This window comes from Pseudoliparis swirei, chromosome 19, assembly GCF_029220125.1.
Source record: "Pseudoliparis swirei isolate HS2019 ecotype Mariana Trench chromosome 19, NWPU_hadal_v1, whole genome shotgun sequence".
In the NCBI taxonomy this organism is placed as follows: domain Eukaryota; kingdom Metazoa; phylum Chordata; class Actinopteri; order Perciformes; family Liparidae; genus Pseudoliparis; species Pseudoliparis swirei.
The window spans coordinates 20207967-20233626 of record NC_079406.1 but is presented as its reverse complement, the minus strand read 5'-3'; the positions used below and the strand labels follow the sequence as shown (position 1 = coordinate 20233626).

Below are 25660 nucleotides of genomic sequence, written 5' to 3'. Positions count from 1 at the left end.
AAGATATACTTCACCACATTTTATTCATTATGATAAGTAGTAGTAGTTGGAATATTATTATGAACATTTGAACGTGCTATTGTTGTGGCAAAATGAAGAGCAGAGAAACAATGATTTGATGTAGCAACCCAGCGGGACTGTTTTAATGAACACAAGGCAACATCCAACAAGTGAACAAATCCATCTTTTTAGCATCTTTAGCACATGTTTGTAATGTATATTTAGCCCCTCCCATCAGACCTTTTAACCAATCACATCAATTATTTGAAGAGCCGGCCGGGCACATGATTTACTCTGGTTGGATCAAGGTGACGGTGACCCAACCGCACTAGATAACAAGGGATCGAAGTCCGCATTCAGGAAACATCTGTTAGTTAACCGAGTATCATAGCAAGTGACATAATTATTTATGCTGGCTAACTCTAAGGAGTTCAACCGAGGTTATATGATTTCCCCCAACACTTCTCTCTACTAGTTGATGTGGTTTGTAACAGCTGAGTGTCTCAACGACCATGAGTCTTTGTTTTCTTTATTTTTCATACGATCAGAAATTACAAGAATACTGTTTTGTTCCAATAATTAAAAAGGCCTAACACACCCACTTGTGGATACAATACTCATGTCTTGAGGCCGAACACAACTATTTCTCCCTGCTTTTATGGCATCCAATTTTCCTCTTGACATCGTGGACAAAACAATAGAAAAAAAGAGATAAGTGCTGAGCTGCTCATGAAAGGGTAAAGGAATAACCGCTTGAGAAAAGATGCTGGAAGATGATGTTCTATTAGATGACAAATGTACAAAATGCAACCCTGTTGAATACACTACAACGTAGGACACTGCAAAGACAGCACGTATTATAAATGTACTATAAAAACTACATGTTTTGTCCTATTCTACTATGTTTTCAAGGAAAAACACTTGGCCCTTGTCATTATGCATTTGTTGCTTTCCAACCAACAATTAAATTAGAGGAACTGTCAACTTAATCTCCTCAGTGGAGTGTTTTGCCCATGGCCCTTTTAAAATTACTTTAGCACAATGTATTTTAGAAAGGAACACAAAGCACACAAAAGAGTAAAAGTTACTCAATTGTGGTTTATTATATCACTTTGTTTATATTCACATATACAATACAAGTGCTTTGTTGACAGAAATGTACTTATGTCTCTTGTTCCTTCTAGTGTTACATCGATAAACATGCCCCGGAGCATTCTCTCTTAAAGCACAGGGACGGGAGATCTTCTTATGTAACTGCCGGAAAAACTGACCACAAACACATTTCCTTACATGTCTGTAAAAGGTGACAAGCTGTACAGGTGCACGTCTCATAATCTCCACGTTTCGGGCTCTTTGAGTAATACTCTGGACTGGTGCTGAATCTCTATTCTTCATCCCCCCCATCGTGACAGGGGCGGGGCTTCAGTGTGTCTACTCCGTGCTTTAGGCTGGACACATGGTGGGGGTGTTAAAGGACGCCGGGGCAGCCGTTTGGACCATCAGATAGTGCTTTCCCACCAGCACTCGACTGCATTGTGTCACACGAGCTGCCTTGGCACCACCGGAGAATGGTTTCCTAGAGCTGATTGGCTGTCGGGCTCAATCCATTCGCTTCCCCCAGGAGCATGTCTCCATGACCAATTTAAGAGGCAGTCAGAGCCTTCCCACACCCCCTGCCTCAGAGAGAGGACAACAGTCATGTGTAGATGTGGGCAGATTTAATATATACTTGTTAAAAGGCTGTATCATGATCCAGGTCATTGACGAAGCTCAGAGTTATTGATCTGAGGGATTTTTTATTTGTTCAGCAATGTTGTTTACTCTTTTAACTTAATTTCCAAAGTCTGTTTTGAACATATTTGCTCCGTGTTGGAGTAAAAGTAAACTTGTAACCTTAGAGCGACTGCTGCATAATAGCTCCTCCTCCATGAATATAAATCCTCACCGTATTAGATAATCTATGGGCTTTGCTAAAGTCTGTGGATACTTCCAGTCTGAATTCAACATGAAGTTAATCTCACCACTACATTTCTCAGGATTAATATTCATTTTTAAACTGACCCAAGAAGAGATTCCCGATCACAGGCATACACTAAGAGCAAGTCATGTATCATCATGACATCCCAAAACAGTACTGAACTTCAATAGGAGATTAATTGTTTACAGGAGTCCTCCTCCTCTCCTCTTGGAATAGAAACCGGGGTCACTAAGGGAGATCTGTGTCGTCTCAATTAGAGGAGGCGTTTTTCTCTCTGGGCCCTGCTCCAAGCCCAGCTGTGTACTTTCCACCGTGGGCTGAGCCTCTCCCTGCACACTGGAAACATTACTGGCCACAGGTCAGAGTGTCACTCAGTGGGACTTCTGCTCCCTATTCACACACCTTTGTTTTAAAGATCTCTGATAACCATAACCACATGGCTTCAGATGGAAGGAGAGATAACCCAAGAAAAGTAGTTCTAAGACTCACATCATCATACATGGTTGTAAGGGTGCATATGCATTTTTGGGGAAGTATGTTTAGTCACAGGAGTGTACATTAACTCATATTTAACAGACTATTGTCATTTCCCATCGATCAGCGACTTCCCCCACCCCTTGTTCTCCTCAGGCATGATGATGACCTGCAGCTCCACTGCAATAGTTCACTTTGAGCTGAGGAGTATTTCTCAAAATACAAAACAATGAATTGCCTCAACATTCTTGCTTCCTCAAGTCAAACCCTGGTGAAAAAAATAAGAACAAGAACAGATTGTAACACAAAATACTTGCGGTTGTTCTTTACTTGCTGATTTATTAATTATAACATAAACGTGGAATATGTATAGTATCAAGGGTTTTTATCAGGCACTAATCGTGTGGTCACAGCCAATACGTTATGTCTCAGTCATACTGAATTTCTAGATACTTTTCAATTATGTTTTGCTATTCACAATCAATGCAGCTTTGCCAAGCTGAGAGTAAAATAAATGATTTAAAGTTTCTGGGAGAGAGATTGCCTTTTGCAAGCGGGAGCATGCTTTGAGATCGAAGATAGATAGATAGATAGATAGATAGAGGGATAGCGGGAGGAGTGGATAGAGAGGTGTGTATCCACACAGTAAATTGGCTTTGGGGTTGAGAAAGAGACCTCTGTTTAGCCTTCGTCAGTGGGAGAAATTGGCCACAGCTGGATTTCACTGGTCAATTGGTACGGTCCGATCTTGAGCGTGCTCTCTATTTTTGAAGGTCTCTCTCATTATTCTAGCTATGAGCATGACACTTTATCTTGCCAGCAGATATTCAGGAACGCCTTTGTGCACGACGCTTTGCCCCCCGAATACCGTAATACTTTTCATTTATTCACTCATGGTTCTCACATCACATCTGTTTTTTGTTCAGGGTCTATGATTTAAAATGGTACAGACATGGAACTTCAAAGGATTCTGATTATATTCACAGGTGTGTGTCTGTGTGTGCGCGTGTCTGTGCGCGTGCGCGTGCCTGTGTGTGCGTGCGTGGGTGTGTGTGTGTATTTGTGTGGAATTGTTATTTGTGTAGATTAGACACGACTGAGGCCAATGACTCCTCCTCAGAATCCCTCTCCTCTGGATGCTCTGGATGTTCTCCAGTAGCTCAATCCTCAGTGTGAGTCCCTGAGATGGAGGACAGGGTTTGCAGGCAGATTGCACATTTGAGGGAATAGCTTGCCTTGTGGAGACTCCACATTGTCTATCCCGCTCTGTGTTGCTATGCCTTTAAATATGTTTGTTGAAGACCTGTCATCTGCAGTTTCTTTTTATTTCTCTTCGAGGCCTGCTCATTTTATAATGTGTCTGCTGGCGAGGCTCAGCCGGATGGTCTGAGTCCGGAAGTGAACATGTGGTAGTGTTTAGCTTTGTAATGCCGTGGGTTTTATGGATGTCTTGAGGGAGATATCTCATGGAAGGCAACCAGAATAGTGATTCTGGGCCAGCAAACAGACTGGATGTCCAAGTGTTGGAAAAGTCTTGTTATCACAGAGCTTCCCGAGGGTATACCTCAGTCCAAGGCCCACGGAGAAGGCTTACAATGGATGCCAAGTCATCTTTAATAAGCCAAATCTGTTTTTGCTCAAACATTCATGTTGTTTCAGTAGAACCTATATCAATTTGGTGGCTGCTTTTGGCACACGGCACGCTTTAACTCCCCCTCACTTAGTGGGATGTGAAACAGATTCGCTCACAAGGGACCTCTCTTCATGTGGTTATGTTGGCTGCGATGGATCTTTCATCGTTTTTGTTAAATTGTGATTTTTAAACTCTTCCTCCTTGACATTATTCTCAATGCTCTTCTCCCGTGTGATTTAATATATCACAACAAATCAATGTGAAATACTAACTATTTCTAATAAATTATTAAATTGCTTGGCTGATATCAAATCCAAAGCATTTGACCCTACTATTTCCCTTAGAGGACCATCTGGCGCATAAATCAGCTTTGCTTTGCATCATCCAGTCACTTCAAATCTTATTATTTCTACAGATTTTCTCCACGCATTCAAACTGTGTTTGTCCACATTCCCATCGTGACCGGTCAACTTTTCATTATTAATTGATTAACAGTTAATACATTGTTCTGTTTTCAAAAGCTTAAAGTTAATATTATTTGTTTGTATTTAAACTGACAGACTGATATACCACTCTGAGCCCATCACAAATGGCTCTTTACTGAGTAATTGTTCGAGGGATTTCAATAACAAATATACTTCCGTGCACAATGGTTGGCTTTGTTCTCAGAGTATTACATTTTATCTACTGGGCAATTCGTAAAGCACGTTTACATATTGGCATGGACTTTGATCAGCTGTTATGGCCCGACACTGCTGGACAGGTTAAGCTTTCTTTGCAGAACAATAACTAACTATTAGATTGACGTACATTACCAAAGTTTCATTTTAACCAGAGGCGCCAATTAAACTTTTCTTGGCCAATTCAGATTATTATGCCTCTGCGCCCACGACAACTGTTGCAGGAAGTATATGTGTTTATGTTGTTAAAAGTCAAGGTCACTGCAACCTTAAGTGAGTCTCATTCTCTTGAAGACAATTTCTCAGGAAGGCCATGAGTGAATTACTACCAGTTTGGCACAGGACACAAGGATGAACTCGGATGGTCATTTATCTGCATTTTTCTGCCACAGACTTAGAGTTGACAGCAAATCTGTCAGTGTAAACCGTCAAATCTTCAAAATGGTATGCATTCACTTTATGTTTATCTTTAGTGGTTATTTGCAAAAAATACACAGTTAATATGATTCTCATTTAAATACCGTAAGTGATTTAATAAAAAAACATCTTGGAATTAGTAGTTTTAACGATATATTAAACACTTCTCAGGGCTAGTGTGAATAATTCATAATTCCCTCTCTGATATGTGTTTCATAATAAAAAGTGATTTCCTTCAAATGTATGTTTTCAATTTCAAGTTTCCCAAAAACTACTTTTTACAAGTTTAAATTTGAGTACCTAAAAATAGTATTATGATTTACCTTTTTTTGACTGAGCAGAGCTTAAATGAATCCTAATCAAGTAAATCTAATCTCCATTAATGTTAGCTGTTAGCTCAGTTGTAACCATGACCTTCGATTTGCAAGCATGGAAAACTGCGATGCATGGAAATTAATTACAATAAGATAACTCTCTCCTATGGCTTATTTTGGACTTGCATTTGTTCCAGATTACCGGATGTATATCTTCTTCACTCACACTGAGGAACCCTAACACAAATAACATGTGTGTGTGTGTGTTTGTGTGTAAGTGTGTGTCTGAGGCTGTAAACGTTACTTTCTGTGCCGCTGTGTGCCAACATGAAACTATCAAGCGGCACACGTAAATGCCACCCGTCAAACACAATCAGCTGACAACCGCCTGCACATAGAACGCAAATCTATATTTTTACATAAAACTAAAAAGTGGAGCTTGTGATTTTTATAAACTTTGATGTTTTGGAGACATTTATAAAACTTGCGTTATTGTTGTGGCCAACCATCTGCTTGAAATGTGCCACCTATAGTCATCCTCTCCACACACCTGCGACTTGTGTGGCAACTCCAATGTGTGCACGCCCTCCAGGGCCCATCAGTCCACATGCAGTGCTCAGAGGAAACATGTGGCATAACTGAGTCAGCCAGCGAATACTGGAGCAGACACCAGCCAACTGATGCCACTACTCACAGCGGGAGAACTCTGAGCTGTATAGGACGGCATCAGAAAGGAATGCGCCTGTTTCCGATTATTAAAAGCACCGTTTTCCTGTTTAATTTGAGATATCATGGGGCCCTGGGGGTAAGGGAAAAGACAGCTGAGGCACTGACGATTGGGTCGGGAGCACCCTGCTGAGAGTGTAAGGCACCTAGGTGGGAGATTTAAGTGGCAGCAGAGAAAAGAGAATGGTTTCGGAGAACACTTTAGTACCACAAACAACCGAATCCCACTTCTAAGTTTAATTTGCACTCTGTCTGTTGGCCATTCTCTCAGGGAGATCATTGTTTCCGCTTGTTTTATTGTTGCTGGCTCGCCAGTTTCTGTGTCTCAGGCGCTTGTCATATAAGAAATCCAGCAGGATTCCTTAGGCCTCAGTGGTTACTGACTCAGTTTATGTGAGTCAGGATATTGTGGCTGTAATGCTGTTGTCATTTATTTATGAAGTCAGTTATACTTATTTTGTGTCTCTCTACATTGGTGGGTTTATATGAATTCTGAATAGCTGACACTCAAACATGAAAGTTCCTATCTGCAAGTCTTACATTAAAGGCATCAACACATATAAACGATCAATCGAACCATCGGGTTTATCCTATGTTATTTTCTGAAAGCATGTGAACAAATTGGCGTTATAAATGTCAGCAATTAAGGAACTATGTTAGTGACATAAAAATTCAACTCCACTGAGTTGCCAAATAAAGAAGGCCTTTTTGGCTCAAAGGTAGAGTGGGTTCTCCTCTAATCTCAGGATAACCAGTTTTAATTGTATAAATGCAAGTCCATTTACCATCCACATCTAAAAGTGTGCAATTATCTATTTATAAAAAGTTGAAACTTCTTGATCTCAGGTCAAAATGGCATATCTTCATCTATATATTTATACACCCTTGGATTTATTGATCTTAATTTATTTATTTGAGAAGTCACTAATGCTCGTAAGTGGTAATGAAGTCCCAATCCTGAAAATGATTCAAAGCAAAATACTTTACCATGAAAGTGGTGTGAATAAAAGTGTGTGAGATGTTCTTCTCAGTCGTCAACATTACAGCCACTAATCCAAGGTTTGTGTGCAATTGTTGGCCAGCCAAGCCCCTGCCTTGTTGCTGTTGTGAACAAACAGAAAAGTTCAAGCCTTTGGCTTGATCCCTGAGCTCCACTGAGTTCGAAGGTGATGCACAGCATTTTATGTATTAAGGTCGGAGTAGACTAACATCTAGAGTGCAGAGTCTTGTCAGCCTCTGAGGAACACCCTCAGATGTTGACAGAAAATCAAACCATAGCATTGGTATGTATTTGAACCATTGTTACCCCTACTTAATACAGTAAACAACTGCATCCCTGATGTCATGTTTTGACAGAAAGCACTGGAGTTAGGCAGGTGCCTTCAGCATTGCTTCTTCTGGCTGCCCAGGAGATGTTGCCTCTTTGATTGTTCTGTTAAATATGTAAACCAGTGCTTGGGGAGCAGATTGTTTGTTCTAGATTTCCTTGGAGAATCCCACCTTGGGCTTAAACAAAGCAGTTGAGATGATTAGCAACAAAGTGTGCTGCCTCTCCGACAGGCCATCGGGAGAAGAAGGATGGTCTAAGGCGTTTCTCATATCGCTGCCTCCTACGTATTATTAACTCATCTTCAGTACTGTGATTACAGAAATGTTGACTATGTCGGTATCTATGTTTTTAGAGATTGACGTCATTGAAGTGTAATTGAAGAGTAATACACCTGTGGTGTTCCCCCAGTGTGTGGCCTCAATAAGGTCTCCATTAGGACAACAAAGGACTCCTCATTTTTGGACCAATTTGATGTTGAAATAATGCCATTTCTTGAATTGTGGGGGGTAAAACAATTATCTCCCTGGCTCTAGCAAGCTGACAAACAGGGCCAAAGGGAAGGAGCTGTGTGTTTATCAACCATGTCACAATGACAGGAATGCTGGCACATGCAAACATATAAAAGGGGTGGGGGGGGGGGAGTTATCCGCAGGACTGTGCTCTGATCATACAGCTGATGATATTGCATATTGTGTAGTTCCATCATACGGTGAAAAGGGGGTGTCATCATTAATCACATCTGCCTTTAATATACAAGCCATTGTTATACCATATGTGCAGTGGCCATTCAAATGCAAGGCTGGAGACAAAGAATACATCATATTTTAATGTTGCCATTCAGAGAACGTTAGCAATATGTTATGTGAGAGCAATTGTTGTTTATCTATAGTCTTTCAATCAGAGGATCAGCGGTTCAACCCCCGCCTCCGCTAGCTCTTGTCGATGTGTCCTTGAGCAAGACACTTAACCCTGAATTGCCGTAGCTGTGTCTACAGTGTATGAATGTAAGTCGCTTTGGGTAAAAGGAAATTTAATATAATCTTTTTGAAACAACATTTTGTTTAAGACATACGCTGTGATACATCATATTCAGTGTTGGATTCAGGAGGCATCATGGAGGTACTCAGAAAAATAGCCCATGAAATATTTCAGCAGTTGTAGTTCAAAGAGTATATTATTTGTTGTGAAACCAAAAAGCTGTGTAAACTATGGTTTTGAATTGGTTCAGGCCATCTGTTGCCATCAAACCAATCTCTGCCTGTCAGATTTTGCTTTAATATGACTTAATGTATTGATTCTCCTCTATGTCAACTTTTCACTTTGGTTTGGGAAATGTAATGTTGAATGTTTTTTTTCAACATCATGTTATTGTTTATTTTCTCCAGTGCTGGAAGCCATCAGTGTAACATGTTGACTAAAGTGTGATGTACAGTCTTGTTGCATTGCATAGCGTCTTTCAAAATGTTGATGTAGTAATGAAAGTGTTTTTTGTGTTTCCTGCAGTGAAAAAAGATGTGAAAGATGAGACTGATGACAGAATGCAACAATTCAAGAAAAAGGCGAAAGAGCTTCGGATCCTGGATTCCAAAACCGCACAGAATCTTTGTAAGTATACAGTTATGTTTTGTATAGACTCCAGTTTTAACATCATTAGTTCATTAAGTACTTTATTTTGTTAACCACAACCTTTTATCTCAGAAATGTCTGCGTTATTTCCCAGAAACCCAGGTCCTTTTCCTCCCCCTATGAACAACGCAACAAAGCTGTTTGTGTGAAACAAACAGAAGAAAGCCCCCCATAGTGGGAGCGCTTTATTAATAAGCCCATTGAGGAAATGTTTTCTTGGCAGTTGCTTAGCAGTCACCACAAGTACATCGAGCTTGTGTCCATGTTCCTTGTCTGTAATCATGTGTAAAGCAGGACTGAGCACCAATGCTACCTGTAGGTGTTTTGAATCCCCAAAGCTTAAGTGGAATACATGTGTAGTTGATAATAGTGCAGTTTTTACCTCACCTTCCAAGTGTTCCTTTTTCTTGTTCTCGTGGCTGCAACAGTTTTTCGGTTGAGGATCATTTTAGTTTGATGCAAATTACATATTCTGCCTTCGACTTTCACTACCAGCTCAACTCATGCACCTTCTCTCTTCCAAGAGAACCTCCTTGATCCCAAATCCATGAAATGGGTGTATGAATTCATTACACAACAAATGTGACTGGCTGCTCGCAGCCTTGTTTTGATTGGTGGGTAGAGCATTTCTCATTGTTCCCCCAACTCTTTTGGATTTCATCTGCAGCCTCGGTATCCTTTACCTCAGAGATACAGAACAATGCTGAATACTAACACCTTATGAAATATGCATGTTATATGCTAATTTTACTAAGGTCACCCTCCTTGCAACTCTTACCCCCACGCCCCACCCCACTCTGCACTCCCTCCACCCCTCTCTCATTGCTTTTCTATGTTTTTCATAGTTTTCACATGATGTCACAGTTTTATGGGAACGCCCCCTGGAGTGCAAAAGGAAAGCCGCCTTCAACTGCCCACCAACGAACAACAGCTTAGCTTTTACCTCACTGTTAGCCCAAATTACATTAAGTTTTTGTTCAATTTGATGCACAAACCAAAGAGGTGACAAGCCCGGGTGGTGTTTCTACAGAATCCCAGCTCAGAATGTATTGTATATACCTCCTGAACAGCATTATCAGCTCATTCAGATTGAAAACACTGGTAACTGTCTGTACTTTTGTACAGTTTTATCTCACGAGCAGTATAAGGGATGGATTCTCCAAGTTTAGTTTATTAAGGATCCCCGTTAGTCTACACCAGGGATTCCCAAAGTGTGGTGCGCTGGGGGTGCGCGAGCTGTCTCTAGGGGGTGCGCGAGAGGAAAAATGTAATGGTGGTCTAATGGTGTAATAATTAATATTAAACATTCTCAGGGCTCTCAAGTGTCACGCATTGAGCGTGAGACTCACGCATTTCGGTCTTAACTCCCGCACTCCCGCCACACATCGTATTTCAATGTTTGAATGCAGGGGTGCTCAATACGTCCGCAGAGCTCCGACGCCGGTCTGCGCGCATCGGGACGGAGCAAAGAAAAAGTCACTCGCACCCCCCCCCCCTGTCAACAACTCTTCTCGGAGCAAAGAAAAAGTCACTGCACTTCCCCCAACTCGCAAGGTGTGGGGGATTGGGGGTGCGTGAACCCGGTCGGGATGTAGAAGGGGGTGCATGGCCTAAAAAGTTTGGGAACCGCTGGTCTACAACGTAGTGGAGACTATTCTTCCTGGAGTCCAGGCAAAAAAACATTACAATACAAGACAAATACATAAAATGCAGTACAGCATGATAAATTATCACAAAAACACTTAGACTTTGAAAACAACATTTACATTAAAAGTAAAATAATAATACCCAAATACCTAAAATAATAACCTAATCTACTATAATTTCCTTTCTGATTATTGCTGCCTTAAGTTTCCTTTTCCTTAAGTGATGTAACCCTCGCTAAAGTACAGCTCTGTCAGGGACTTGCCTGTTTATAATGATTGAAATACAGACGCGGATGCTGTATGTGGGTCCCTGGCACCAGAGGCTTACAGTTTGTTTATATATTTAATTTTGTTCTCTTTTGAGAGGTGATCAAATGACACAAATTTGACAGGCGATGTCGGACACATATTTTGCCTTTTAGTTCGCCGCACCAGACATGTGACCAAAAACTGTGAATGTCATGAAGTAGACTGGGATGAGTCAATTCCTGTTCACTGTTGACGGGGACTGGAAGCCAACTAGAATATCAAAATAAGATGAGGGATGAACCCACATCACAGAAACATGCACTCTTATATGTGCCTCCCAACCCGTTCCCTTCCTGTGGGAATCTTATGCAATGGCTTCAAATTCTCACATTTTCCATGAAGAGAGCCAGATGAATGAGCTCATCAGGCAACATATTGGGATCTGATGTCAGGAAGGGGCATGTGGATGACACATAGTAGCATCTGCATGTCTGTTTGCTTGTGAGTGTGTGCGCGTGTGTGTGTGTGTTCCCGTGTCATTGCACTTGTGCAGCAGGCCTGTGACAATGTTGATAGGTGTCACTATCATCTTTGATTACAGCCCCAGCAGATGGGCTTTAGATTTTACAGGAAGCAAAGAGAAGTGGAGAAAATCTCAACACCAGAATGGAAGGCATGTGGTCCTACACAACTACGCAGCTCCCCCGGGTTGTAGCAATATACTGAAGCATCCGTGATCACATGCACTGCCTTCATAACCCGCTCAGCTCCCTTTTAAAGGTTGATGTGTGTTGATATTGAAGGTTCAGTGACTGGGAAGGGTAGCGGCGGGACAACATTATTGATTTTGATGCTCGTGCCACTTTATGTATTCTGGTATTATAATTACCACTTGCAGCTTTTTTCACAAAGTGCTCCAGTTGAGTCGACTTGTGGCTAAACCCTGTAGGTAGATCAATGTAGCCGTCAAAAGGAGATGAGAACAAAATAAATGAATTAGGACTAGTGTCTGACTTCAGAAATGGTTGGATTACCTTATAGCCACTTTGCAAAGGTTAAAGACAAACAGACCACAAATGTGCACCGTTTTCTTTATATTAGTGTATCGTCCATCCAGTTGTGAGTGAACGATACTGAGTCTGAAATGAAAATATAATTTCTAACATTGAGTACTTAAATCCTGAAAGAAAAACAAGATGAAAACAATTCATGCCAGCTTTGACAAGTCCACAGTATATGTATACTGTTCTCTTACTTATTGTAATCACAGTGACTGAAGGCAGCTTCTACAACTAATGTGAACTCTCGTTGATTGAGTTTTGTTAAACAATTTCCTTGTCAGAAAGAGTAGGTATCCCAGTAATGCTCAACTTGTCAGCGCCTCTGAGCCGTAACTGTGGTGAACCACCGCGTCACACAGCTTGTGTGCAGACGAGCAACAAAGTAAAATGCCTCTCCAATCAAATAATGACTACTACTCACCTTCTTGTTCAACTCAAGAAACTGTATCGCACCGAAGCAACGTCGAAGACGCAATCTTGGCGGGTGGATGCACAGGTGCAGGCGGTTGCCAAAGTATGCACCAGCACTGCATCAACAAACTTCCACCTGCACCCATTTGCTCATCATGGCCCAGTTAGGTTCGAGTGCAGCCAGGACCCGGCAGGTGCAGAGTGACCACGCCTCTCACTGACAGAGCTTCTAGTTAAAACCCAACTGCTCCTGTAGATGGCAGCGTCAGTCGAACTTTCATTCTGTAACTCTCTACCTGCCTCTTCTACCGCGTCTGTATCTACTTCAGTGTGTAATTCACAATACATCCCAGGATTACTTTTGACAACCCTCCCCCAGGAGAACATTGTATCCAGCTGTTGGTTTCGTATATGGAGGATATAGGACGTATTGAAGTGACACTAATAAACGTATAGCATGTAGACAGCAACCAAGGATGACACGATCCATTTGATGAAAAATAGATCCCAATCAAGGAAACGTCTCGTTAATGAGGGGAAAAATACATGAATATAGAATACTAACGGAAAAGGGAAAAATATATTTCTAGAGCAACTTCCTCTTCAGTTCTGGGCCAGTGATGCCAGAAATGTTAATGCTAAGTAAATAAACCTGTGTAATATACCTCACATCAAAACCAATAGTCGCCGTTTGCCACGCCTATGTACAAAGTAAATGCAGTAAGTAATCACGTGTAAAACATGGTCATAGTGTGACAACAAAACATGCTCTATGTCTCCGTTTGCTGCACGTCAAATACAGACATCAGGTCCCACTGCAGCAGCAGAATAGCAGCTGTTGAGTGAGTCTCCGCCAACTCATTACCAAACCTCCACCTGTGACTTCCACCTGGATACACCATCAGCTCCAAGTTCAACTGGAGGCACCCCACCTGGAGAGTGAAACACCAACTAAGCTGTCCCCTGAGGCACATTCAGTGTACTTCTTTGTATGAAACAAAACCATGTAGCCCTCCCAGCTTACATCGTTACTGCTACCACAACTCACTTACTGTTATTAACTATTAATAATGTTAGCATTATTGTTCACTTTTTATGACTTTGTGTGTTTTCCTTCACATTTTTTGTCAGGGTGACACAAACTATCCTGTTGAGGGCCAGAAAGTGTATTTCTTTTTCCAAATGACAAGTTAGGTCTGTGGTCATTTTGTCTGATGAGCAATGAGTGCTGAAATGTCTCTTTGAACCCCTGCAGTCTAAAAAAAAAAAGGGGGAGGAAATGACTCTTCTCTCCATCACAACAGCAATTTTCTTGGGCTCGTTCCGCCTGCCTTATGAAGAGATCCGGGACATTGTGCTGCAGGTGGACGAGGATAGACTGAGCGAATCACTCATCCAGGTAAGACTGATGTTCAATGTGCTGTGTTAGTTTCATTGCACAGATACACACACACACACACACACGGACACACTTAGTTTTACCCTTTGTTTGCACTTGTGTGGCAGCGAGTGAGAGAGACTTTGTATACAAGTTCAATTGAAAATATCTTTTTAAATTTCAGCGTCTAGCGGCTTGTTTTCAGACCCCATTTTACACCAGCTATGGTCCGTATTTGGCACAAGTCTGTTACGCCACTCTCATGCAGACCATAGAGACCCTCCATTTATCCTCTTATAATGGATGATGACGGACAAGGCTTGGCAAAGTCCTCGCAACTCCACCCTCCTTTCCTCTTGCCTTTGTCTTAGACTGTAATTGATGAGCTTCCTAAAGGCTACTTGTTCTTGCTCCCATTTTCCTTTTATTTATTTGTCTCAGAAAACATGAATTGAAAGCAGGACGTGTGCATCTGAGGCAGACACGCATCACTTGAGAGCATGAGCCTCAGCAGCACGAGTATAAGCTGCATTGTTCTTGTGCACCAAAGCAGTGCTGTTGTCTTTTTTGTTTGTTTTATTTCAGAAGTAGGAGTTGTACATTCCAAGAGTGAGCTGCAAATGAGATATGGACTTTCCTATCTTAAAAACAAACAAACAAACAGTAGATACATACATTACCGTTGGAATTAATATACAGTAAATGCCATTTCCCACCTGGCTTTTCAACCAACACTTACACAGGAGCTAGTCGTCTTCCTCCCTGATTAGATCCAAAAAACGTTTAAAAGGTGGTGAAGCAATATATATTTAGATTCTATATAGAGAGCAACCCTGCAGGACTATTATGTTGAGCTCTGCTAACCTTTAATTGACGAGCAATCTGGCAGAAAGTACAGAGTGTATGTTATGAGAGGGCAGACCCCTTCCTGCTTTGTGAGGGAGAAAGGACGTTACGGTGTTGACATTTTCCCACCTTAAGTCTTTCCGGAGCAAAATAGAAATAATGTATATCTCCCAGCAAGACAGCTGTGTCCCCAACACATCCCCACCAGAGCGTCGTTGCACATATGTAGTCTAGTTGCTTCAATGGAAACGATCCGATCAGTCCACCATCAGACAGCGAACATTAAACTGACTCTGACCAAGCTGCCGACACTAAGCTGGGTTCAATACTACCACAATTCAGCACTTCAAAAGCACAAATAGACACGAGACAAATGGAAACAAAGAAACAAGCTACTTTTTCGTGATAGGCCTCCAGTTACTTTGATATTGGGAATATGACAGACTGTCAGGGATAAGTGACAACACTTGTTTTTTTTGGTGTGTTTTTTTCCACATGCAACCACCTTTTTGTTTGGGTTGCTACTGTGCCAATTACTTCTTAAAATTGCCTTTTTAATAAATGTGAAGCAGGACAATGAGGCTGGTAAAACAAAAAAGGAGGACTCAACAAAAAACAATTGTGAGTCAGCATAAGCATCTGGGAACCAAATGAATATCACAAAGTCCAGAGGGAGGTGGGAGGACCAACTGAGTTAACTTATTAGTGCACGAGGAGCAAGTGTGTCGATGCTGGCCAGATAATGACGCTGAAGACAGATTAAAGATTGGCTTTGACGGTAATGACAACTCTAACAAATGTATTATTATTACTATTATTATTATTATTATTAGTAGTAGTAGTAGTAGTAATAGTAAACATAAAAAATAGTATAGAGTACTATTATGATATTAACTTTATACAAACAGGATACCATGTCCTCTCCTTTATTTGTTAGCTAATATCTTTAAGTTTACCATAATGTTTCTCCATTTACTTTTGGTATTTTAGGTATAACAATAATAATAATAAGTGTTGAACATTAAAGCTCGAATCACAATTATTATTTTTAATTGTTCTATTGTTTCAATTACACCCCTTCAGTTTGGGGCTTACTAGACATAACTATATACTGTACATATATGAAGGTAAGCATATGTTACCTTTTAGTTTGGCTTGTAACTCAGTAATCATTAATCTAATTAATGTTTTTCATGTTATAATTCATATTATGTGTTAAAATACCTAGAATTTGAATTGGAGTCATGAAAGCAAATAATATATAATTGATAAATTAGTTTTCTCTAGATAAAATCAAAATGTGAATTTTTTATTTCAAGGGCTTTAATTATTCACTGAAAAAATGTAATGTGTCTCAACAGTGTTGAACTCATTTGTATACTTTAGGCTGTATTCTTCCATTGTAGCATGTGTACTGTCGTGTTTTACGATGTATTCCTGTGATGCTGAGAGCAGTAGGCCTGGCAAACTGTCAATATGTCCACTAGTGCATATACTGTATTTGTACATGGTGTCTTCATAAGAAGAGAAGCTGAAAGCTCCGTTCTTGTATTTGGGTTTGCCTGACTGCACAATATGCTATTTTTACAACAGCATGAAAATTTTTTGTTGTCAATGTTTCCAGTTACCGTTTGGCAAGAAAATATATTTATTAATACGAAAAGGTCACATATTTTTTACTTCGACAATTTCCTGGTGAATTCAGAATTAAATGAATGCAAAAATGAGCTCACAAATTAAACAAGGAAGTCAGAGACACAGGCCTAAGAAATTCAGTTAGAGCAATACGGAGGCACCGAAGGGGAGCAAAGAGACGTCCTGCTGGGTGACACAGTACTGAGTGTGGGCTCCATCTGCACTGTGCTCATCTACACTCATTATGCTGATTAATCGCTCTACACCACCCACTCTCAGCCACACGCCAATCACCATTTATCCACATGGACAACTGCACACACATGCTGAGTACGAATATGTATCTGAATGGCTCGGGCAATCCTAAAAGGAAATACATCCACCATCTTGCTAATGTAAGAAGGACTGGGCCTGAAATAAAAGTGAATAAATAATGCAGTTGAATGGTGAAGGAAAGAAGGAACTAAAGTTGTTGGAATAAAGGGTATATGCAAGATGAAAGCTATATTGCCTTTAGACAGCTTTAACTACTTCACTAGTGTGCGCTTGTGGTTGGAAGCTACTTCTCACGGTTTGGATAGCTTGGTGCCACGTGTTGCTTTTGTGTTGGACAATTGGAACATATGAAATAGGCTTTGCCAAACAAAAGTGGCTTTTTACCGGGATGAGGACAATTTGATGGCAAATGTCACAGCTGAGTAGTTTTTGATTCACCTACTACTGCAATCTTTATTGAAGCATGCACCACCATCAGTAGTTAATTAGCATCACTCATATCGTATAACAAGGTGGTAAACACGTTGTTGGTTTGATATCCTTTTCTCTTATTGACTGATGTATCAGTATGTGTAGTTAGTGTTTGGCAATAATGAACACCAACCTTGAAAAAGTGCTACTGTACGATACTTCTTCTGTATTCAAGTACTCTAATGATGAGCTCTGAGAAACAATGCCTCTGTTTAACTAAACATAGAGCACTTCATATAAACTCAGCCAAGTTTAAATATCTCCTTTTGCATTATTTTTAGAGATGCTCCGATCAGGTTTTTTGGTGCCGATCACCGATCACTGAAATCAGTATCTGCCGATCCGATAATACCGATCACTGATCACTGTGTCAATTGAAGCATGCTATTTATTGTGTAGCATTATTTATGATATGAATTATTCTTAACAACAATGGTTTTTTATTTTAAGTATTTAAAATTAAAATACATTAAATACATTAAATTTAAATTTAGTACATTAAAATTGTTTGATTGCCAGTGTAGGGGATTTCAGATATGTACATATGGAACACATCTGCATCAGTCTTTTCCTGGAACTCTTGGGGAAATCTATATACAGGACTTCAAATAATCAGAAATGTGCTTTTTTAACATACAAAAGTCTGACTTTTATTTTTATAAACTCTTCCTTGGTACAGTAAAAATGTTTTAATTTTAGCATAATTTAAGCTATAAAGATACAAAATCAGTTAATTGTTTACTTTTATATGCTAGTGTATGATTTGTTGACATCTTATTTTGAAAAATGGCTGTTTTTTCACGTGTTTCTTTCCGCTAACTTTGCAAAACCGGATGTTGTGTCACGTGAATCCTTCCGCTAACTTTATCAAAACCCTCGCTCGCTCCTGATCAAATGCGTGTACCGTGAGCATCAGTCTATAGGTGCACAGAAATGTAAGTGTCGGCTGAGTTGACCGCAGTTCGGCGGGACAGGGACGCCGCTCGGTGCGTGACCTCTGCACTCAGCCGGCCCTCGCGGGGCGCATTTTCTCCGTTGCGGTGCGCCGCGATTGAAACATCTCTGATAGTAGTTCTCGCAGATTTTATGTCATCTGATCGGCCAAGTTTGATCGGCCGTTTTGAGAACGACGATCAAAACCGATAATGGGAATATCGGCCGATACGGATCGGCGCCGATCAGATCGGAGCATCCCTAATTATTTTGTAAAGAGGATTGACAATCAAGCGGATACTTGATAAATAAAGGACTAGTGGAAAATGAAAGAAGCAAGAGGTGTTGATAATGTATCTAAAACTTTGTAACTTAATCTTATTATCTTACTTCTACGTCGACAGGTCTAATCTAATGGGTTGTCACCAGAATGTGGCGGTGTGCTCGCCTTGAAAGTATCCCTACAATGTGTCACCCTGGCATAGTGGATATAAAGAAGTTGATTGGCTCTCCTTATTCTGCATTAGGGCCCATCAACGCCTCAGATATGATGTACACGTCCCTGAATGCTGGCGGACAGTCTTGGTTCTCAACATTGATTTAGAATCTTGCATGAATCCACACTTATTTTCATCCCCATGCGACTAGCGTACAAACATACATACAGCGCATGCATATGGATAGATGCTGTCAGTTATTCCCTCTCTCTTCCAGTCCTCGCGGAATGTTGTCATTTATCATTTAACCAATACATGCATGTCAGGTCCATGTAATCTCTCTCTTATTCTTTCTCTCTACATCTCATTTGCTTCCAATATGCATAGTGCTGATGGACAAAGGGCACTTTTGTATATGAGGTCAGTTTCATCAAATTCAAACCCCATTTCTTGTAGAACAATGAAATGAAGAGGACAATGCAAGACAATAATGAACATTGGCTCAATGAAAACAGATTGAGCCTCGCAAAGCTTGGCAAAGGTCTGCTTTCTAAAGGGCTGACATAATGACAAAGCTATTCATTGCTCTTGTTGGCTGGCAAGAGAAGCTACGACGGAAGGTTCTGTGGACCTTGTTCGTGTGGGAAAGTGTCAGATCTGTGCTCTTTGGCTTCAGGTACCTGGTGGCATTGTGTTTTCATTGGATCTGGCATAACGTCCATCAACTCATGTTATCTCTGTGTACATACCTCACTCACATTGGTTAAATCATGATGTGGCCATTCCTTTGACTCGGTTGTCATTGACTTGAGTTTGCGGTCTTTTGCCATTTTAATTTCTCCAAAAGGACCAAGTCTCGTAGGTAGAAGGCTTAACTGGCATAGTAATATGTACCATACGTACCATATATACCATATGTACCATACGTACCATATATACCATGTGTACCATATGTACCATATGTACGGTGCGCCATGTAATCGCCACCTTACACAGTGTCCAAAGGTGCCTTTAGAAAGATTTCGTACTTATAGTAGGAGGGATTAGATGGTCTTGGTCCCCCCCCCCCCCCCCATGTCAACACTTCCCGGCTCAGCCGTGATGCACGCACACAGGTGAGCACACTCTCACTAGTAGTTGTAGATGTTGTAGTTGTTGTAGATGTTGTAGTTGTTGTAGATGTTGTAGATGTTGTTGTAGATGTTGTAGATGTTGTAGTTGTTGTAGTTGTAGATGTTGTAGATGTTGTAGTTGTTGTAGATGTTGTAGATGTTGTAGTTGTTGTAGTTGTTGTAGATGTTGTAGTTGTTGTAGATGTTGTAGATGTTGTAGATGTTGTTGTAGATGTTGTTGTAGTTGTTGTAGATGTTGTAGTTGTTGTAGATGTTGTAGATGTTGTAGATGTTGTTGTAGATGTTGTAGTTGTTGTAGTTGTTGTAGATGTTGTAGTTGTTGTAGATGTTGTAGATGTTGTTGTAGATGTTGTAGTTGTTGTAGATGTTGTAGATGTTGTAGTTGTTGTAGATGTTGTAGATGTTGTAGTTGTTGTAGATGTTGTAGTTGTTGTAGATGTTGTAGATGTTGTAGATGTTGTAGATGTTGTAGTTGTTGTAGATGTTGTAGATGTTGTAGATGTTGTAGTTGTTGTAGATGTTGTAGATGTTGTAGATGTTGTAGTTGTTGTAGATGTTGTAGATGTTGTAGTTGTTGTAGATGTTGTAGATGTTGTAGATGTTGTAGTTGTAGATGTTGTAGATGGTGTAGTTGTTGTAGATGTTGTAGATGTTGTTGTAGATGTTGTAGATGTTGTAGTTGTTGTAGATGTTGTAGATGTTGTAGATGTTGTAGTTGTAGATGTTGTAGATGGTGTAGTTGTTGTAGATGTTGTAGATGTTGTTGTAGATGTTGTAGATGTTGTAGATGTTGTAGTTGTTGTAGATGTTGTAGTTGTTGTAGATGTTGTAGATGTTGTAGTTGTTGTAGATGTTGTAGTTGTTGTAGATGTTGTAGTTGTTGTAGATGTTGTAGATGTTGTAGACGGGCTCTTACCTAAACCGTAGCCAGAACATGTCATGTGATCTAGCTGCTTGAAATGAGGGAGTCATCACTAAATGTTTAAGCTCGCCCAGTTTTTGGTGTGTGTAGTAAGCTAACTCTAGTCAGTGGATGATATGGCCCTGGGGGCTTGTTTTGTGGAATATAAAAGTGGCTTCTTAATGTTTAATGTCTGCCAGTGTATGTTATATTACCCCATCTCCTTTTCAAAAGGAAAGGCTAATGACTAATACCGCACCGCAGCTATTCATTTGTATTTAGCAGTGCCCTATTCTGTGTGCTGGTATCAAAGTGTGCCCATCATAGTGAGCACTCATTGGTTGACATACCAGCTCTTTTAAGTAAACAGTGAGAAACATTTGTATTCAGATGATCAGTAGAGCGTTACACATGAGGAGAATGTTGCACATGTTAAACCAATGTTTGCAAATCCTGATTCATCATGGAAATATGTCAAATTCAAACTGTTGCAACGCTGAAACAATGATATAGTTGAACAGGAATAACTGTCACAGGATGTTACATATGTGTGTAGGCTTATTATATATATTATAACTAGGGCTGTCAATCGATTAAAAAAAATTAACTAATTAATCGCACATTTTGAAATTGCGATTAATTAATTGCGATTAATCGCGATTAATCGCAATTAAAAGTTAAAAGTTAAAAGTTCATTCTTTTTAAAGACCAAACTTCACACAGAGCTGTGTTTTCAAAGAGGCTCCTACCTATAAAGTGCCAGCGAGGTATTTAATATTGTGGATGATAAATTGTTTCTTCAGTGAAACATCAGATTAGTAAAAAAAAAGAAGTATATTGAGACCCCATTGGTCCTGTCATCTTTAACACTGAACAACAGCAGAACCAGTGGCCTTGGTGACTGACATTCAAATATGTCACGTTAACCCTCTGGAGGCTGGGGGCATTTTATACATTTTACAAAAAAAATTAAATTCACCTTTTAACCCTCCTGTTATGTTGCGGGTCAAATTGACCCGTTTCAAAGTTTGAAAATCTAGGAAAAATACTTCTCAGCACTTTTTCTGTATAAAACTTCTTCTGCTTACCTTATTTAGTGTAATCAACGGGAAAAAAAAAAAAAAATCATGTATTTGCAACCCCCCCCCTGCAGGTTTATATAACAGAGATGATGTTCCCGGGTCAATTTGAAAGTGAAGGCTAAAAGTCATCAGAAGTGTCACGTTTAGACTATTTCTTTCTTTGTAAATGTAGGACAGTCTTTCTTACTCCCTCCCACCAAGTTTCAACACACACTCACACCAACACACACACACACACACACACACTAACACACACGCGCACAGACACCAACACACACACACACACAAACACACATATCAGCACACACACACCCCGTTCACAACCCCATATATAAAGTTGTACACATTTCAAACTTCAAACAAAAGAATCAGGTGGTTGTTATGGGAACCATCTCTATCCTGCTGTGTGCCCATCACCCTACATGAGAAGCACACATTACAGAACAAATAATGTTTATCATCTTCTAACTTTCCCCCTAAATACACCTTTATTGGACATGGGACACTAATGTGAGGGTTTCTGTCATGTCTCAACTAATACATATGTAGTATAGTACTTCTAATATACTGTCATCTGACTGGGAGAGAAACACACCCTGTCTCATCCCAATCTCAGACCCACACACATTCTCTTTCTAACGACCGCACCTGTGCGAGAAATACAGATACTATTTTGACGGGAACCTTTATTTTTCCCTGCGGGAAAACTCCACCCACACGTATCAGGGGAGGGGCCAAACATACAAAATGGTTGCTGAGAAGTCCTACAACATTACACTCAGATACATACGAATGCACCAAGAGGATGACTGTGTGCTGGCCTTTGTTCATCTTTTATCATATAATGTATGCATCTTAACACTAAAAATAAACATAACTAACGTTTACTTTCAATACAAATCCTTTATGACTCATTTGGCTTGATTTTTAGTGGGCGGGTCATTATGACCCTGAACAGCACAGGTGTCTCATCTCTATTTATCTACATCACCCCATGAAGAAAAAAAAACTAACAAAATGCAAATAAAATTTAGGAGAAAATACTTGTTATGGTAGACTAATGCAATTTAGATTTAGATTCTTTCAATGTACCTAAAAAATAGTTTTAACATGTATTTTTCATTAAAACGAGAGTGCTCCTGATTGAACTCTGATCTATGGAGGGGTAAATAACTCAATCCCACTAAAAACTGATTTAATTGTTAGTAATGTTGTTGGTGATGAGGTACAAACTATAGTTTTTAGATTTTTTTGGTTTCTGACCACTTTTGGATGATTCAACATTAACAGGGTCAAATTGACCCGGGAACATCACGGCTGTATGTAAGAAACGAACATAACAGGAGGGTTAAAGGCGTTTTCATATGACGCATACCCCCGTGTTCTACATCAAACATTCCAGAACAATCTCAGCTCTATTCAATGAGGCTCAGTTGTCCTCGCGCCGTGTACTCTGGTTCTCTGACTGACAGGCTGCTATAGAGCCTCACCCTTGAGGTGGGAGGTCCTTTGTGATTTACTGAGTGTTCATTGGTTGTTTTTTCCCCAAAATGTTGACAGACAAACGGATTAATGTTGACAGACAAACGGATTGACCAATCACGTTGAAGGTTTCGTGTGACGAGTTCTTTCCGCGCCGCGTCCCCCGACACGTCGCCCCTCCGTTCCTCTGTGTATCAGAGGGGGAGACGGGAAGAAGGAGGAGCAGGAGGAAACCCGACTGATTCATCCACGAGTTTAAACTGATTTCTGCTTCTTATTTTCGCGGGAAAATAATTGTTTTAAAAACGGAAACAGTGTTAAACCGTACTGCCGCGGCTTGACACTCGGTTTGAGTGTACAAACTTCAACGAACACCGGAAGTAAACAAAGTTGCGTTAATTGCGTTAAAATATTTTAGTGCGTTAACGCGGTCAAATTAATCGCATAGATTAACGCGTTAACGCTGACAGCCCTAATTATAACATATGTAAGCATTTATTGATGTGGCAGACCAAAACCTGTTACAACATATTATTAATATTATCTCCAGACTGTTGAGTTTCGTATTTCAATATGAGTGTAGTGGTGAGATACATGGAATAACTCACCGATTTATCTGCATCCCTTCGGCCCCGATTGTGCTTAGTGTGCATTAGTTGAGATCATGTAAATGTACAGTTTTTGTATGCACAGTAATATGAATTACATGTATTTCATCTATATCCAGCATTATGATCCCCAGATGGTCAAGTGGCTGTGGTTAAATTAATCTAATTTTAACTTAGAATTGACCCCGTACAACATGATGGTCATCCCCCAAAAAATGTGACTTTTATAATTCTTTTCGAATTTACAGTATATACTTTGGGAAACAGTATGGCCATATGGAGAAAAATCCAATATCCAAATATGTTTTACTATACCTCTACATCGATGTTGCTTTCACAACATATTTAAATGATAAATGATCACTTACTCCATCAAAGGATATTTAAAGTCTAAGACGATATCTAGTCTCATTTCACAATATCTGTGTAATCTTAATGTATTCTCCAGACTGAGTTGACGGTATCTGCCCAATAGTGTGTATATATATATATATATATAAACAACATTTTGTTTCCTTTCTTTTTAAATTGTATCTAATTACTTATTTTGTCTCATGCAATTATAATACACACTGACGTGGTTGTCTCACAGTAAACATCAGCAGTGTCAGTTTTCGGCTACTTCTCTTCACCTCACCATGGCAACAACCTTTTCCGCCAGGTCTCACAGGAGTCTTTCGTACAAGCCATGCTTATTATTATTGTTTATCCCTCTTGTCAATCACACAGATCACCACGAAGCTCATCCGTATGCATGAGCCCACCATTTCACGTGGTAGCTCATTGGCTGCAGGGTCTGGCGGTGCCAATGCCAGCCTTTGTTCTCCGCTGTAACAACAGGTGATTGTAGCAGCCTGGCACATTGTCGGGCATCATTTGCATGTTGTAAAAGTGCACATGTGGGGCAAGGTGATAAGTATTGCTGTGCAGAGTGCCTGTTGGATTAGAGCTTAAGAAGGAGAAACAGGATCCCCCTTGGGCTTAATTGTGGTTTATTTTGGCACATAGCACATAACTGTCTTTGGCATCAAATGCTAATTTAACAATGAAATGTGAAATACATTATGCTGATTAGGGCTGGAAAAATAAAACAGAGAAGGACAAGTATTGAATAAACAAAGTAAAGGCAGGGGAAAGAGAGGCGCGGCTTGGCACTGCTTGGCACTGCTTGGCGCGGCTTGGTACAACATCAAATGTTTCTTAGAAATTGATGTCCAGGACCTCAGGTGCTAAATGTACTTTTCACCGATCATCGCCACGCTGCTGATCTGCAGCTACTGGGTCCAGGCCGGGCACTCTGTCCTCATGTTGAATATTGATTAAAAACTCCCGCATACAGACACACACACACACACACACACACACACACACACACACAAACATACTCACAGACAAGTTCATGCGCAATATAGCACAGCAGTAACATTTTGATTAGGTGGAGTCCATGCAGCTTCTCCTCAGGCACACTGGGTGCTGTGTTTTCTTAACCGAGTAAAATTTGTTTTCTCTTTTTACTCTCCAATTCAGCGTCTTTGTTTCTGTGACAGATGGCACATCACTCACAAAGACGCTCGCAGACGGCACATTCCACAAACAAATTAATTTATATTACTGTTTTGCATGCTAGCTCTCTTCCTATTTGATTGACAGTCTCATCATATACCGGCACTGCATAAAGATGACTGTATGAGACATTGTCGAAGAAGAAGAATCCCAAATGAGAGATGATTTCAATGCTGTGCAGTGGAATTCATGCCTTTTTTTCCCATCTTTCAAACTTGTCTTCATGTTTTAAGCAACATTGTTTTATCAAAGTTGATATCATTAAATTAGCATATATGTATTCACATTTTTAAGCATATTCCCCTTGCAGTTAATAGATACAATGTATCTCTAAATCCTGAGGGCTCACAATAGATTCAGGTGAGAGTGG

The 25660-nt window shown here is 40.2% G+C and overlaps 1 protein-coding gene across 5 annotated transcripts in view; it reads left to right on the top strand.

Moving 5' to 3' along the window:
• diaph2 (diaphanous-related formin 2) overlaps positions 1-25660 on the top strand; it is a 389710-nt gene that overhangs the window by 202945 nt on the left and 161105 nt on the right. For all 5 annotated transcript variants that reach the window (XM_056440255.1, XM_056440252.1, XM_056440251.1 and 2 more), the window contains 2 exons: positions 9056-9157; positions 13850-13944. In XM_056440255.1, the coding sequence (XP_056296230.1) occupies positions 9056-9157; positions 13850-13944 (197 nt within the window). The remainder of the gene's footprint in view (positions 1-9055; positions 9158-13849; positions 13945-25660) is intronic.